Source organism: Artibeus jamaicensis, unplaced genomic scaffold (genome assembly GCF_021234435.1).
Source record: "Artibeus jamaicensis isolate MK-2021 breed Jamaican fruit bat unplaced genomic scaffold, CSHL_Jam_final scaffold_847, whole genome shotgun sequence".
Lineage (NCBI taxonomy): Eukaryota > Metazoa > Chordata > Mammalia > Chiroptera > Phyllostomidae > Artibeus > Artibeus jamaicensis.
In genome coordinates, this window is record NW_026522057.1 from 6,856,334 (window position 1) to 6,871,197 (window position 14,864).

Consider the following 14,864-nt stretch of genomic DNA (forward strand, 5'->3'; position numbering starts at 1 on the left):
TGTGGTTCGATTCCCAGTCAGGGCACATGCCTGGGTTGCAGGCCAGTTCCCAGCAGGGGACACACAAAAGGCAACCATACATTGATATTTCTCTCCCTCTTTCCTTCCCTTCCCCTCTAAAGATAAATAAATAAAATCTTAAAAAAAAAAAAAAACCCATGTCCTGGTTGGTGTGACTTGGTGGATTGAGTGTGAGCCTGCGAACCCAAGGGTCACCAGTTCGATTCCCAGAGGACATGCCTGGGTTGCTGGCCAGGTCCTGGTGGGGGCACCGTGAGAGGCGACCAGACATTGCTGTCGTTCACCCTTTCTCTTTCCTTTCCCCTCTAAAAATAAATAAATAAAATCTTTGAAAAGAAATCCACACATAGCTGTTCCCCCACCAAGGGTCGAGGTGTAAACAACCCTGCTCCTCCCACATTTGCTGAGCATGCTCAGTTCTGCCCTAACAGCCTCGGCCTCCCAGGCCTATTGGGCAAGTAAAGGAAGGGTGGGGCTCTGACAAGGGAGGAGAGCTGCCACCCACTCTGGGGTCCACCTCTCCAAAGTGAAGGAGGGCCGTCCCAAGCCATGTATCACCTTGGATTTTCGAGCTGGCCTCGAGTGCAGAGGCCAGGGGCAGAGAGTAGGGTCTGAGAGCAGGGTCTGTTCAGATTAGAGCTTCAACAGAGAGGAGGGGGTGGGTCCCCGAGGGTTTCTATCAGTAGCTGTAATGAGTAGGAGAAAAAAATCCCTCCTTGGCTAACTTACAAAGCCACCTGCGTATCCGATAATGCAGAATGAATGAGGGTAAGATCAGCCTATCCACTGCATAAAACATGATGCAAACATTAAAAATAATATTTTATTTTTTACTATGAACATATATCGCCTTTTAAAAATTTAGTGATGCAACAAATGGGTAACAACAAATGAGTTAAGTGAAAAAATGAAAATATAAAATTGCTTACTGTATTTCCAACTACAAAACATAAAAACAGACACGAAATCCAGTGCACACCTTTATGAAACAGAGGCGATAAAGGAGAATGCTCGCCTCCTGTCAGCTCCGCCGCCCCAGCACCGTAGGTGCACAAGAGCTACTTGTTGTTCTTAAATGAGCACTAGGATTAGGAATGGACTCACTTCTTTCCCAAATTGGTTGTGATGAGATTATATAACTTTCATAATGAAAAAATAAGTATATAAAAATAAGACTAATTTCATAACCCAAAACCAGTAAGAGGAGAGGAGGAGCTTTAATGTTGTTTCTATCAAATGTTAGATCTGCAATAAATAATTACAAATAAGGAAACCATGTCATTTACATTAATGGAATTTGAAATCATTGGGGGGAAAAAGAACACAGAATTCTTTTCCAGGTGGAATGACAAGGCTTATAGAACACTCAGCGTTTCCGACGACTTTGAAATTTGTAAATAGCTGGGGAGTTCACCGTTTCTTTCTTTACCTTCACCTTCTGAGTTTTATCCTAGAGAAGAATAAAAAAAAGGTTACCAGTAAATAGTAAGAGGAAGTTTTGTAAAATAGGAAAGTTCGTAAACCACTTTGCTTATTGGGACCCCGAAGCCCTTGTCCCAGTGCAGGCAGGAGACAAAGCCCAACCACCCCAAGGCATCATCCCCGGGCACAAAGAACCAGCTTCTCCAATGGGCATCGACAGCGGTATCAGTGTGCAGGGGTTCCTGAGAAAACTAAGAAACATACTCAAATCTTTTTTTTTTCAGTAGAGTTTTTCTCTCACGAACCCTAAGTAGTAAGGCACAACTACATGATGTGCAAAGCCGAAGATTCTGACATTAGAGGAATCATAATATGAGCAAGGCACGTATATTCCTCAGCTCTGTTATTTATCTGCACATTGTTGCCTATTTTTAAACACCAAGGAGTGACACGCACTGTTTTGTTAACCTGTCTAAATGTTAAAGATAGCTGTTCATAAGCTATAAAGTTCATATGCCACCCGATCCTACCCTCTGCTGTTCCAAACCACTGACTAAGAAGACTCTTATTACCTTCTGAATCAAGGCCCGTCGCAACAATGCCAGAGTAACAGACACTGGCTTGAAGCGCTGCCCCTGAGGAGCAGACATTTTCGCTGGGGTTGATTGACACACAGCTGAAATCTAGTCCCTGTTAAGACCTTTACAAGGACGGGGAATGGAGGCCTCAGGCTCTCCCTCCTTACCAGAAGATCTTTGCGTGTTTGAATTTTCTGTGCAATAACGAACAACTTCTTCTCACGTTCGATCCGCTGTGTCAGGCAGTCATACTGCTTTTGCCTTTCTTTAGCTATCCGCTGCAGAGGGGACACATTTTCATGAAACACTTAACAGGATAAAAAAGAAGTAACCAGCTGTTTCTTAATCCACTTACGCCGCAAGGCATAAATGGCTCCACTCCCATCTCAGTCTGAATCAAAGGTACTGTAAATTACTATTAAGTCATGATACTACAAAGTTGTCCATTTTAGGGACTGACATTCTAGAGCTGAATGGAACCTTGGAGACTTGCCCCAGGGCACATGGTTCCCCTGGAGCAGAGTCAGGGCTGTCCTGAGTCTCACCGCCCTCAGGAATCTTTCCACTACTACACTAAGCTGCTTTAACCTTCATGTGAGCGTGCAGGTACCTAAGGTGGTACAGACAAGAACCGCTCCTGGTAACCCCGCACGCGGTGAGGAAAGAACAAGAGCAGCGCACCAGGCAGTGAGCTGGCACCCGAGAAGCGCAGACTCAGACTGCAGGAGGGCTTCTTCGGCAGAAGCCGACCTGAGGGTTCTCGCTGCTCACGGCTCCTCAAAGACCAGTGGTCCTTCCATCTGGGGGAGTTATAAACCTCTGAGACACTGACGAAAGCTTTGGACTGTTTCTTGAAATAAATGTACAGATGTATGTACAAATTTGTAGAGCTTACTCTCTCACGGAACCTCAGGCAAGAAAGGCAAAACTAAATGATCTAAATTTGTATATATACGTACCCATTTGCTCAAAACTCCGGTGTGGGAAGAGGGCGCTCACAGACTTCCTGAGCTCGTTTATGGACTGCCCACCCACCTCCAACTTACAGGCTGATCGTTCCTTGGCGGTCCACCCACCCGCAGTCTCTTAATGAAAATAATTTTGCCTTAAACACAACCATCAAAACCAACACCACTAGTAGGCATAAACAGCAAGACGCACACTCTCCCAGTTTCTCAAACGGTATGTTAGTGAGCTATTCTACACAGGAATTTGGAACACCGACCTCCTTAGGGACTACACCACAATACCTGAAAAGTATCAGTGACTCAGCTAACTGAAAACACAACTTATGGCAAACAGGGTTATCACGAGAACCCGAGTCAGCCAACTCCTCAGCTGGAAGTGTTATCTGCACAGAGGGGAATAGTACTGGGCCTCGATTTAAACAATTCCCTAATCCTAGCAGTCTCACAGCAGTGGTTTCAGACAGCTTTTGTTTTCACTTTACTGCACAGACTGTCAAATTTATGGGATTACCCAATATAGTCAAACTAATTAGGGGTATTTATATTACTAAAGCAAGTTTAGCTGCCTCTGAGCTAGAGAAACTGCTGTGAAATTAAACATTGGAAGCAAAGCTGATGCAGTGTAAATGATTCAAATCAAAATAGAACAGCTGTCTGACTGAAACACATTCACGGTGTTTTTTTTTTTTAAATGAATCAGTCAGAAGTGAGAGTTCAACTCCAGACGGCTTTGAGAAAAAGCATGTCTTCCGTACAAATCCAGTTACAGTGATGGAAAACACCATAAGGAAAAGTCAATTCAAAATTCTGGCACAGCCGTGGCCGGGTGGCTCAACTGGCTGGAGCATCATCTGGTGCACCAAAAGGCTGTGCGGTGACCTCCAGGAGGAACGCGTACAGGAGGCATGTCTCTCTTTCTCTCTCACATTTCCCCTCTCTCTAAAGTCAATAAACAGCCTGGCTGGTGTAGCTCAGTGGATTGAGCACGGGCCTGCAAACCAAGGGGTCACAGTTTGATTCCCAGGCAAGGCACATGCCTGGGTTGCAGGCCAGGTCCCCAGCAAGGGACACTTGAGAGGCAACCACACAGTGATAGTTCTCTCCCTCTCTTTCTCCTTCCCTTCCCCTCTCTCTAAAAATAAATAAATAAAATCTTCAAAAAAATAAAAATAAAAATAAAGTCAATAAACATATCCTTGGATATAGATTAAAAAGATTAAAAAAATTGGTGCAAATGCACATTAAAGACTTTTTGACATGCGTATTCACCACTAAAGATTCACTATCGAAGTGCCCCAGACCCGTTACCCTCCGGTGCCCTCTCCTTTCTATTTTAACTGTTGACATCTGGCCCTGGCTGGGTTGCTCAATTGTTTCGCACATCATCCCAATACACCAAGGTTGGGGGTTCAGTCCCCTGTCAGGGCACATGCAAGAAGCAACCTGTGCATAGATAAGTGGGACAACAAATCAATGTTTTCCTCTCCCCACCCCCTAAAATTAATTTTTTAAAAAATGAAAAAGAAAAAACTGTTGGCACTTGTTTACAAGCCTTAAAAGCACAAAGCCCAGGATCAGAGTTTGGATTCAAATGCAGGACAAAAAGCCAAAACCTGAGCTCCTGACCACTAGGCTACCCATCCTCTAAACTTGGAAACCAAGAAACTCTTCCCCGCTCCCGTTCCCACCATCAAACCCTCCTTCTAAGGGAATTTAATAAATCTTCCAGAAAAAAAAAGCATACAAAATTCAGTGGCAAAAAAGAAAAACAGAGTAAATTACCTTAAGTCGAGTCTGATGAGTGACTCCTTTCACTCTCTCCTTCCGCAGGGTCTCTATCGTGGGTCTGTTGAAGACCCTGTCCACCAACTCCGGGGCTGTTTGCAGGTGCGTTGCAATATCAAACTGTTCAACTAAAAGTCAAAACGATCCATGAGGCACCATCTCGGACACCAGACCACACAGATGAGTGTGCCAGACTGTCCCAGGAACCTTCCAACAGTTCATACCTTCCTTTTTGGTGTCGAAAAAGAACACGTGCTTATTCTGTTGCTTCCCCTGGAAATCCAGCAGGTGGAGCTCTGACTTTAGTCTTTCAATTTTCTAGGACACAGAATATGGTCTCATTTTATATTGGGTTCTTGTAGGGTATCACAAATGAATTTGCAAAACTTAAACTATACCAAGACCAGCCAGCAAAGAAATTGCTTCAGTCTTTTAAAGGGAAAAACCAGTAAAATGTACCAAGCACCAAATATGTGTTAGACTTGGTATAATCCAAAACTTGTTTAACCCTTACAATCCAATGAGACAGAAATGAAGAAAGAGCTTCACAGAGATTAATTTGCCCATAATTTGGGGGCCAGAATTCAAATTAAGCCCGTCTCATTCACCATATTCAACTCTTCCCATTCTACCATGCTTCTAAATCACTTTCACAACGAAGCATATTTCAAGACTGTAAATGCCAGAAGAAATCAACGTATAACTTTGGACTGATGAATTTATATCTCTTCCTAACCAAGAAAAATACACCAGAACAGAGAGTTTCAGTTGTTACCTTAGCTTCTGCAACCCTTTTCATTTCTATATATTTGACATCCTGCGTTCTCATCAGTTTCAGCTGTTCTGGAGTTACTTCTTCCTTAGTCTCCTTAATAACATGAACTCCATCCTAAAATCCAAATTCAAAAGATAGCGCCTCTATTAGATTAAAACCATTAGTAAGTTGTCGACATAGCTTATGATCAGAACAAAGACACCCCAATACAACAGCCATTCAATGCACTAGGCCTCAAGGTGCGTGGTCAATTTAGCACCTCCAGCCACCCATTCTCAGAAGAGCTCCAGGCAGAAGACAACTCAGAGTCAGGGGCAGAAACCCGTGCTGCACTGAAGGGGCAGTTTTGCCCAGGACACTGGTCAAGAGCACCTGGACCAACTGGAGAGAGGCTACACAAAAGCCAACGTTCTGTCCCTCCATCTCCTCCCCCATCTTTACTTTAGGTATTATGTTGAAGCTCAATACACCAACTGATCCATTAGACACCGACCTGGAGTTTAACGCGAGTCATTTTATAATAAAATTCATCTGGATTTTTTTCAAGAGCTTTCTTCCGGAGAGCTCTGAGGTACTCTTGCTTTCTCCGGTAGTCACTGAAAGGCAGGTTAAACAAAGTTCATAGCAAAGAAGAAAAAAAACACAACAGGCAAACTTCCCAAGCATCTAAAGTTCACACGAAATGAAACTTACAAATGCCACAGCAATGACGATTTGACCCACCCTCCACTGTCACTGATGTTGAGCCCCGGTCTCTGCAGGTCCTCTCCTAGCCCCGTCCCACTTGAAATTAACTGTTCCTATCTCACATGTATTTCAGTGTCCTTTCTATCATCACAAGGCAAAACCAAACAAAGCACAAACTAAAACTGGGTTCTGATGGGAGCTTGGGCACCAAGTGCCCCAGTGAGACTCAGAAGTCACAGTGCAGTTATACCCTAGTGGCTAGAACTGTGGGCTCTGGAGCCAGACACCCTGGGTTCAAACCTTGACTCCGCCACTTCCGGCTGAGCAATCTTGGGTAAGTTAGGTAACCACTGTGTATCCCTGTTTAATCTGTACAGTGAGTGTATTAACAGCAGTATCCCAGAAGGCTGTTGGGAGGAATAAATGAGCGTAAAACCTATAACTCTCCTAGAACACTATCTGGCCCAGTAATAGCCCAAGGTTATATTATTATCAGCCTTAAAAACTCTGGGACTCAGAGTGACCCATCACCCACCATCTGTACCATGAGCATGGAAAGGACTTCAACTGACACGCACAGCTAACAAATAATTATAAAGTATTTTGAGTGTTCTGCAAATGAAGTATGAGAAAAAGAATGGGAATAACTGTTTTATAAAACATTTTCAGAGTTCATTATCACCCACGCCCAGTCTCATGAATCCATCTTTCACTTCACTTCATTCCACACTCAATGACTGGAATTTTAGATTATATCTTGCACTTCAAGAAAAGGGAGAAAAAAAGACTCAGCTTTTGGCTCAAACACCAAGGCAGGGGCAAATCAAAGCCACTGAGAGAAAATGATCTGTAGCAATATAATAAAAAATTTCACTATGCAACTACAGTTAAAAGAAATAATGGTCTGCCTAAATAAAGAGAGAAGTCTAGGGTCACAGACAAGTATCTGACAGGCTGCCAGAGCTGGCCATTCCATCAATGGCAGGAAATTATCCCCTGCTGGACACTCAGGCAATTCAGCTGCAGCGCAGGGAGGCTGTGAGCTGCCTTGGCAGCATCCCTACCAGAAAGACTGAACTCACTTTGCACGAAGTTTGTAATCTTTCTTTTTTTCCAGCAGGCCCAGATGTTTTCGAAAGCCAGGCTAGAAGACAAAAAAAAAAAAAGTTAAGTTTCCTCACAACATGAAGGGAATAGGCGTCTGGAGTGCCCAGTAAACCCATGTCCTTGGAGCCAACTCGATACCCTGTTCCCTTCCCTCCCCCAGCTGGGCTCTGCCCAAGGATGAGAGGAAGGGTACAGGTGCCAGCGAGGTCACAAGCACTGCCGTAGTAGGTTTCTTGGCCTATTAAGGACAGAGAGAAGCAACAATGACTCGGCACTAAGCGAGCAGTTGCCAGTTGTACTAAAATTACTACAGACTTAATCCAAGGGTTTACAAAATACTATGAAGGGAAAATATAGTGACAGGGAGGCAACTGTGCTAAGAGAGCTAAATTTAGAGTCTGGAGAATTGGGCAGAAATCCAAGCTTTACCTCTTAACAATCTGTGACCTTGGGCAAGTCACTTAACTTCTCTGAGCTGCTGTTTCCTAAGTGTAAAATGAGAACAGTACCCACTTCTCGGGGTTATCGCGAGGATGAAATGAGCCTCTGGAGCAGTAGTGGCAGCACACAGCTTGGCACATAGCAGGTGCCCGGCACATGTTTACTGTGATTGTTGTACCTTTGGTACAAAGCATGAAAGGGAACCAAATATGACAGAAGACACTTTCTGCGGCACTTGGATAGCATGGAAGGTGCAAGGATTATATCTGTGTTATCTTTCCACGAGCCGCCATTTGTGGAACATCTGGTCTATTTCAGGGTCTGTGCTAGATGTTTGTGCCTGCGTCATCATAACAGGCCACGCTGATTAAGTACTTACTCTGCTACAAAGCAATCTGCTGTGCTCGTCACATACAATCTCATTTAACCCCCACAACAATCACAGAGAGTAGGCACAGCAGACAAAGAAATGGTTATCCCAGTACTCCAAAGGGGAATAAGGTTTAGAGAATGACTTGGCCAAGAACACAGAACTAGTAAGTAGCAAAGCTAGAAGCAGAGCCCACTCTATCTGGGGCCAGTCTGCACTCCTCCCCTCCCCACTGGACTGCACCCTCTTCCGCTTTGAAAAATTTCAACTTTTGAGGAAGTGCATCCACTTCTCTATTGTTTACACTTGCATAGTAATTTTGGTGGAATTTTTAAGTCATCTTTCTCATCTTTTATCCTTGAAGTAATGCAATTAAAATAACTCAATATTTAAAAATAACACCCAAAACCTCTCCTGATAATTTTTATTTTAATTACAGCAGACTAAGGGAAGCTGACAGAGAGTGGTGGAGAAATAAAACTCAGGGGCAACACCACGGGGCACAAATCCTGAAAGCTGCCATGTCCACTTGAATGCACATGAACTTTAAAAAAAAAAAAACTTGGCATCATATCTGAAATTGTTCACATAACTACACATCCCCCTCCGTACAGAATACCTTCAATAGTTCCCCACTGCCTCAGTGAAGGACCCATGAAATAAAGTCCAAACTTCACCCAAACAGGAGTGCTCTTGTCAATATGCTTACCAACCTTTCCAGCACAGCCTTCTCCACACAGCTCCCACAGACACCCTCTCTCTATTCCTTTAGCCATGGCCTGGGCCTGTTCATGACCAACCTCAAAAGCCCTCAATCTTCTATGCTAACCCAAATCTGCTACTTTGGACACACGGTTCAATCTCTTTAAGCAGCAGACACCTCATCTGTAGAATGAGGATAACACCCACCTCATACCGATGCCATAGGATTGTATGAGATAATCCTTGTACAGCATGCTGGGCTGTACCTAACAGCCAATGCTCAAAGCGTGGCAGCCATTATCACTGCCTTCCAAGTCCAACAAGCTTCACCACGATGCTTTCGCTCATCATCTCTACCCTTCCCGCCTAAACTTCTCACCTGGCATTTTTTATATGCCACCTCTCATAAAGTGGCCTCTTTATTCATCTTCTAGTAGCCTCTGGATTCAAAACACTTGGTCTGATTCCTGGCTTTGCCACTTACCAACTAGAGCTGTATGTCTTTGGGCAAATTACTTTACCCATCTGAACCTAGATTTCCCCACCTGCAAAGGAGAGAACGCGCAATTGCACCTACTTCCACACCCTGTTGAAAGTTAAATGAGACAATGAGAGCACAGCCCTTTGCACTTCGTCTGGCTCTGGCACACAGTAAGTAAGCACTTCTAGCTCCTACTACTTTTAGATAGATCCCCACATAGGTCCAAACAAGGTGGCAAATTATGCTATTGCTCCCAGCACACCATGGAGCACACAGTAGATAAACAATAAATGTCTGATAAATGCTATTAAGTAGGAAAGCTGAACTGTGGCTAAGGAGGCCTTGATTCTACCCCATCAGTTGGCGCCACAACTTTAGCCACATCCCTCTCCCTCTCTTTTCCATCTGTAAAAGGAAGCTAGACCAGATATCTCTAAGGGCATTTCTGGATTGGATATGAAGTGATTCCCATCCTTTGCCTTGCAGACGGGAGTGGAATCAATTGATTCTGCATACATTACGAGAATTCCTACTCAACCTTCCCCCACACACTCCCTCCAGAGAAGTCCTACAACTGTTTATTCGGCCTGAATTTGGTGTTTGTGACTGGGCAAGTCGCTCTGGCCCTCTGGACCTCAGTTTCCTCATTTGTATAATGGGGATGGAAAACACCAACATTACGGGGTGAGACACACACAAAAAGTACATGCGGCGGATCTTCATGATCCAAAAAACCCGCGATGACACCGTATTTATAATCCCCACCTCTTCAGGCAGAGGTCCTTTAGGCAGCGAGCAGAGCTGAGCTCCTTTAGATGTGGGTGCCACTTCCAACCGGGGATCTTATTGGCTGTGTGAGCTTTGACCTCAACTTCCGCAGAGGTCAAGCCCTTTACACACAGTACCCCCATTTAATTACCTCATTGAAAACTTGCAAGATAGCTTTGATTATGCCCGTACCCTTCCCAGAGAGAACAAGGCCCCCCCCTTTCCAGAGATCGTAGCACCACCCCAGGTACGCCGGCGTCATTACAATATTTTTGCATTCACTTAAACGCAGAATCTGTGTACCGAACAGACTGGTACCCGCAGGCAAAGAGGGGGCTGGGGCGAAAGACATGTGGAAATGAGCCGGCGCTCCTGGAGCCCGTGCGGTCCTACCTGGCTTCGCTCTCGGTGTTCCCGCTGTCGGGACTTAGCTGCCTTCCGAAAAGCCGCCGCCATGCCTGTTCACGCGTGGAAAAGCTCGGTAGACAACGCCAGTTCCACGCCACCTCAGTCGCCGGGTCCACGGATCGCACAGGAAACAGGCCCAGCTGCGGGAGGCTTAGAACCGCCCCCTTCCTTTCCGCAGCCTATGCGGCGCCTGCTGTTCCGGAAATACGCCCTCTAGCCAGAGCGTCCACCACAGGCTGCCCTGGGAACTGTAGTTCTCTAAGTCCAGTCTCCTGACTCTACAGGAGCCAGTTCTCATTCGCCAGAGTTTGTCTACGTGTACCTCGCCTTCGCGCTCTGCTCGCGTGGGCACCTGGGAACACGTGGCTGGCGCTGACTGCTGAGCCGAACTTGAGTGTGCGCATGCGCAGGCACCTAGGGCCGCGTTCCACTTGCGGTATTTAGGCGGCGCATTTAAAGTCTGGAGCTTTGTGAATTTTAGGATATACCGAAAAAAGCGCCCTATAGAGCAGCGGTCCCTAACCTTTTTGGCACCATGGACCGGTTTTTCAATGGACTGAGATGGGGTGGGGGGGGTCAGGGAGCTCAGGCGGCGGGGTGGGGGGGGGCGTCAGGAGGCGGAGCTCAGGGGAGCTTCACTAACTTGCTGTCGCTCACCTCCGGCTGCGAACTACGGGCAGGTGGGGGGAGGGGGGTTAACGGGGGCGGAGACAGGAGGCGGAGATCAGGCGAGCTTCCTTCGGTCCCGGTTTATAACAGCCCACGGACCAATACCGGTTCGCGACCCGGGGATTGGGGACCTCTGCTATAGAGAAACAACATATCTTAAAATCATGACTGGCTGTGTCACTTACTGGCTTTCTGACTTCTGACAAGCCACTCGACTTTGATGAGCATCATTTTTCTCATCCATAAAACAGTATTACTGGCATGCATTGCTTGCCTTATAGGTCCATCAAGGGGCTCACAGTTAAATGGAGGAGTTACATCAAGGCAGTAGCTTTACAATTGAGTTTACACCCTCAGGAGAACGGCTGGTTGACAGAATGATTGTCAGAGGCAGTACAATGTAAATGATTGGGACCTTAAACCATAGAGGTGTGTTCTCCTACCTGGTGCCAGCCAAGACAAAGTTAGCTTCACTCAACTTTGGTCTCCCCCTCTGTAAAATTAAGGTAATAATACTATTCCCAGAATGGTTGTGAGCATTAAATGAAACAGTATGTTTAAAATGCTGTGTTCACAATCAAGTGGAGCTATTATTGTTATTATCACTAAACGTAACTGTAAGGACAGAGAGAGGGTTGAGCACAGCAGAGCACTCCAGAGGCACTTCGTTTCCTTTCCACCACATAAAGCTGGACTTCAGAGAGTCCTGTAATTGTACCCATTTCACACAACGGGGCTCACTCCAGCTGAGGAGCTGTGGGGAAACCCTTTCGTCTGTCCCTGGAGGTGCTAGTCCAGTAGACCAGTGGGCATGAGAGCTGAGAGTAGCTGGGATCTGCAGTGTTGAAAACTTTTTTTTCTGCCTCTGAGTCTGAGCCTTCCCCAACTAGGGCTCTATGCACTAACACATTCCATCTCATTTGTTACTTAACCATGGAAAGACATGATCTGGCCTATGCCCACCTTTCCAGCTTCAATTAAGAAGCCCAGCCTTCAGGCAGAGTGAGGAGGTGGCAGCCCCAGTCACTCCTGCCACTTGCTCTGAAGAAGGCATTGAGTGATAGGTATACCCAGGAGAAGAGAGCTCTGTACACTGGGAAGGGAGAAGGAACCCTAGGCAGCCCAAGGGGTAAGAGTGAGCAATACACCCAAAGAAGGAAAGAAGTTTTCTCACTGTGAGGAGGGCTTGTGGTTACAAGCATCAGAGTGATTCAGCACCCAGAGGAAACCATGAGAGGCCTCTCAGTCACCACCCAAGGCCTCCTTTTGAAAACCCAAGGTGAGAGAACAGTTGGGAGACCCTGTGCAAGCCCCCTTTCACCACAAGATAAGGGTGTGTGGGGAGCTCCTGAGTGAGCAAAGGGACAACCAGATCTCATTTACCCAAGGATAGTCATCCAGCACTCAGGCTCTGCTTCCAGCCCTGGGCTCAGACACACCTGTTCCCTGGAGGGGGGGGGGAGCTGGGGGGGTGAGAGGGGGGAGACCGATGGGAAACAGGAACAGGGAGTCCATGTGGCTGATCCCTGGACCTCCCTGGGGCACGTCCTCCTGACTCACTGGAAATAGAGCAGGCAAGGAAATGTGAGCCCACTAGGGGAGCTGGAAATGGAGAGGGGAACCGGAGGGGGCACTTATAGTTTAGGCATCAGGAACAACAAAGATAAACAGCCCTTGCCCTTCACCAGTTCCCTTTCCCCAGGCTGGGCCAAGTCAGAAATCTCCCAACTTTTTTCTGGCCTCCAGACTCCAAGTCCAGGAGCAGAACCTAACTCTTGACCATGAGAGCGAGTGTGTGTGGCAGGGAGAGGTCCCACATATTGAACACCTACTGTGCGTTCTCATCCAACCCTCACGAGAATGCTGTGAGACAGGGAGTCATCCACTCTTTCCAGATGAGGAGACTGAGGCTTAACAAGGTGAAATGACTGCAGAGACTGTAGAGTTTAACAGTTAAGCTCTTGAAGGGAACCAAAGTTTTGCTACCCTGAAGCTGCCTTTTTGGGATATTGACTTGAAGCTGTTAATTGAGGAATGAAACACTCAGAAATCTAATACCCCATTCCCTTCACTTTCTCCTCTGTCCAAAAAAGTCTTCTGTGCCCCTGGTTGCCTTGACATCTTTGAAATTTTCATGCCTACGTGGATTCCCCATGAACATGTATTAAAATCCTTGATTTTCTCCTGTTCCTCTCCGGTGTTAATTTGATGATTAGTCCAGCCAGAAGAACTTAAAAAGGTGGGAGGAAAAGTATTAATATTTTTAGCCCCCACATTCTTTTTCGGCATTAGGAGTTTTGACACTTGATTAAATATGAATCCAGTCTGCCATTAGTAGCTCTGTCACCACTGGCAGGTCACTTACTTTCTCTGTGCCTCATTTCCTCATCGTTAAAACAGGGATACAAATACATATTGCAAAAGCTGTTGGGCCCCGGCTGGTGTGGCTCAGTGGATTGAGTGTCAGCCTACGAACCAAAGTGTTACCGGTTCCATTCCCAGTCAGGGCACATGCTTGGGTTGTGGGCCAGGTCCTCAGTTGGGGGCGTGCGAGAGGCAACCACACATTGATGTTTCTCTCCCTCTTTTCCCTTTCCCTTCTCCTCTCTCTAAAAATAAATACATTAAAATCTTAATAAAAAGAAAATCCTATAAAAAAAAAAGTTGTTGGAAAACCAAGTACATTAAATACATGGAAAGTGCCCGGACAGGGCTGGTGCAAAGTAGGAACACAGGAAAGATGGGCTTTTATTAAGGCTGTTCAAACCGCTAGTGAAAACCGGAGACCCCAACTCTACCTTTGACCCAGCACCATCCTTATTCGCTCATTCACTAGTAGCGCCCCCACCCTGTCCCATTTCAGAAGGCTGCCCACTGGTTCCCTTCCCCCAGAGGAGACTTTTTTAAAAAGATTGTATTCATTTATTTTTAGAGAGAGGGAAAAGGAAGGAGAAAGAGAGGGAGAGAAACATCGATATGTAAGAAAAACATCGATTGGTTACCTCTCACAGGTGCCCCAACCAGGCACGGGGGGCCTGCAACTCATGTGCTCGGACCAGGAGTCAAACCAGTGACCTTTCTCCTTGTGGGAGGACGCCCAATCAAGTCACACCAGTCTGGGACAGAAGGGACTGTTTTGCCATCTACTCCAGACAGGCAGTCTTCCCTGCACTCTCTAGGGCTGGGAGTCTCCTACACTTGCGAGACAAATCCCAGAGAAAGGGCCCACCCACGGGCTAGCTGCTCCCTCCCTGGATTCTGGATAGCTGGTGTCTGTGGTCCAAACTAAGGGGGAAGGAGGGATCTGCACTGAAGCATATCTGTTATTCGTGCATCACCAAATATTCGTCACGCGAACATTAGAGTAGGTACTGGGGATAGATAGGGTCATGATCAGAAAGGACCCATTCCCTGCCCTCATGACTCTTACAGTTTAGGCATCAAGAACAACAATAATCAACAAGCAATTAGTTAATTTGAAGGAAACCCGGCCTCAGGGGTGACTTGGGACCCAGGAAGGCAAGCAGTCGGTTCAGAGACGGCGGAGGAGGATACTCAGGACCCCAGCCTGGGTGGGAATGAGTCTTTACCCTGACAGCTCAGCTGGGCCCAGCCTCTGTGCCCACCTGAATCTCCACTCTAGATGCCGAGGTGTTTCCAAGGTTGGTTGGTTGTCTTGTTT

The 14,864-nt window shown here is 46.3% G+C and overlaps 1 protein-coding gene across 1 annotated transcript; it reads right to left on the bottom strand.

Moving 5' to 3' along the window:
- Window positions 1-1,219: 1,219 nt before the first annotated feature.
- On the bottom strand, window positions 1,220-10,656 carry UTP11 (UTP11 small subunit processome component). The gene is made up of 8 exons (XM_037149679.2): window positions 10,499-10,656; window positions 7,319-7,380; window positions 6,043-6,145; window positions 5,550-5,663; window positions 4,999-5,092; window positions 4,772-4,902; window positions 2,189-2,299; window positions 1,220-1,471 (listed from the first exon to the last, which is right to left on the bottom strand). The coding sequence occupies exons 1-8, from the start codon at window positions 10,559-10,561 to the stop codon at window positions 1,388-1,390; spliced, it is 762 nt and encodes a 253-aa protein (XP_037005574.2). The 5' UTR covers window positions 10,562-10,656; the 3' UTR covers window positions 1,220-1,387.
- Between the last annotated feature and the right edge of the window lie 4,208 nt (window positions 10,657-14,864).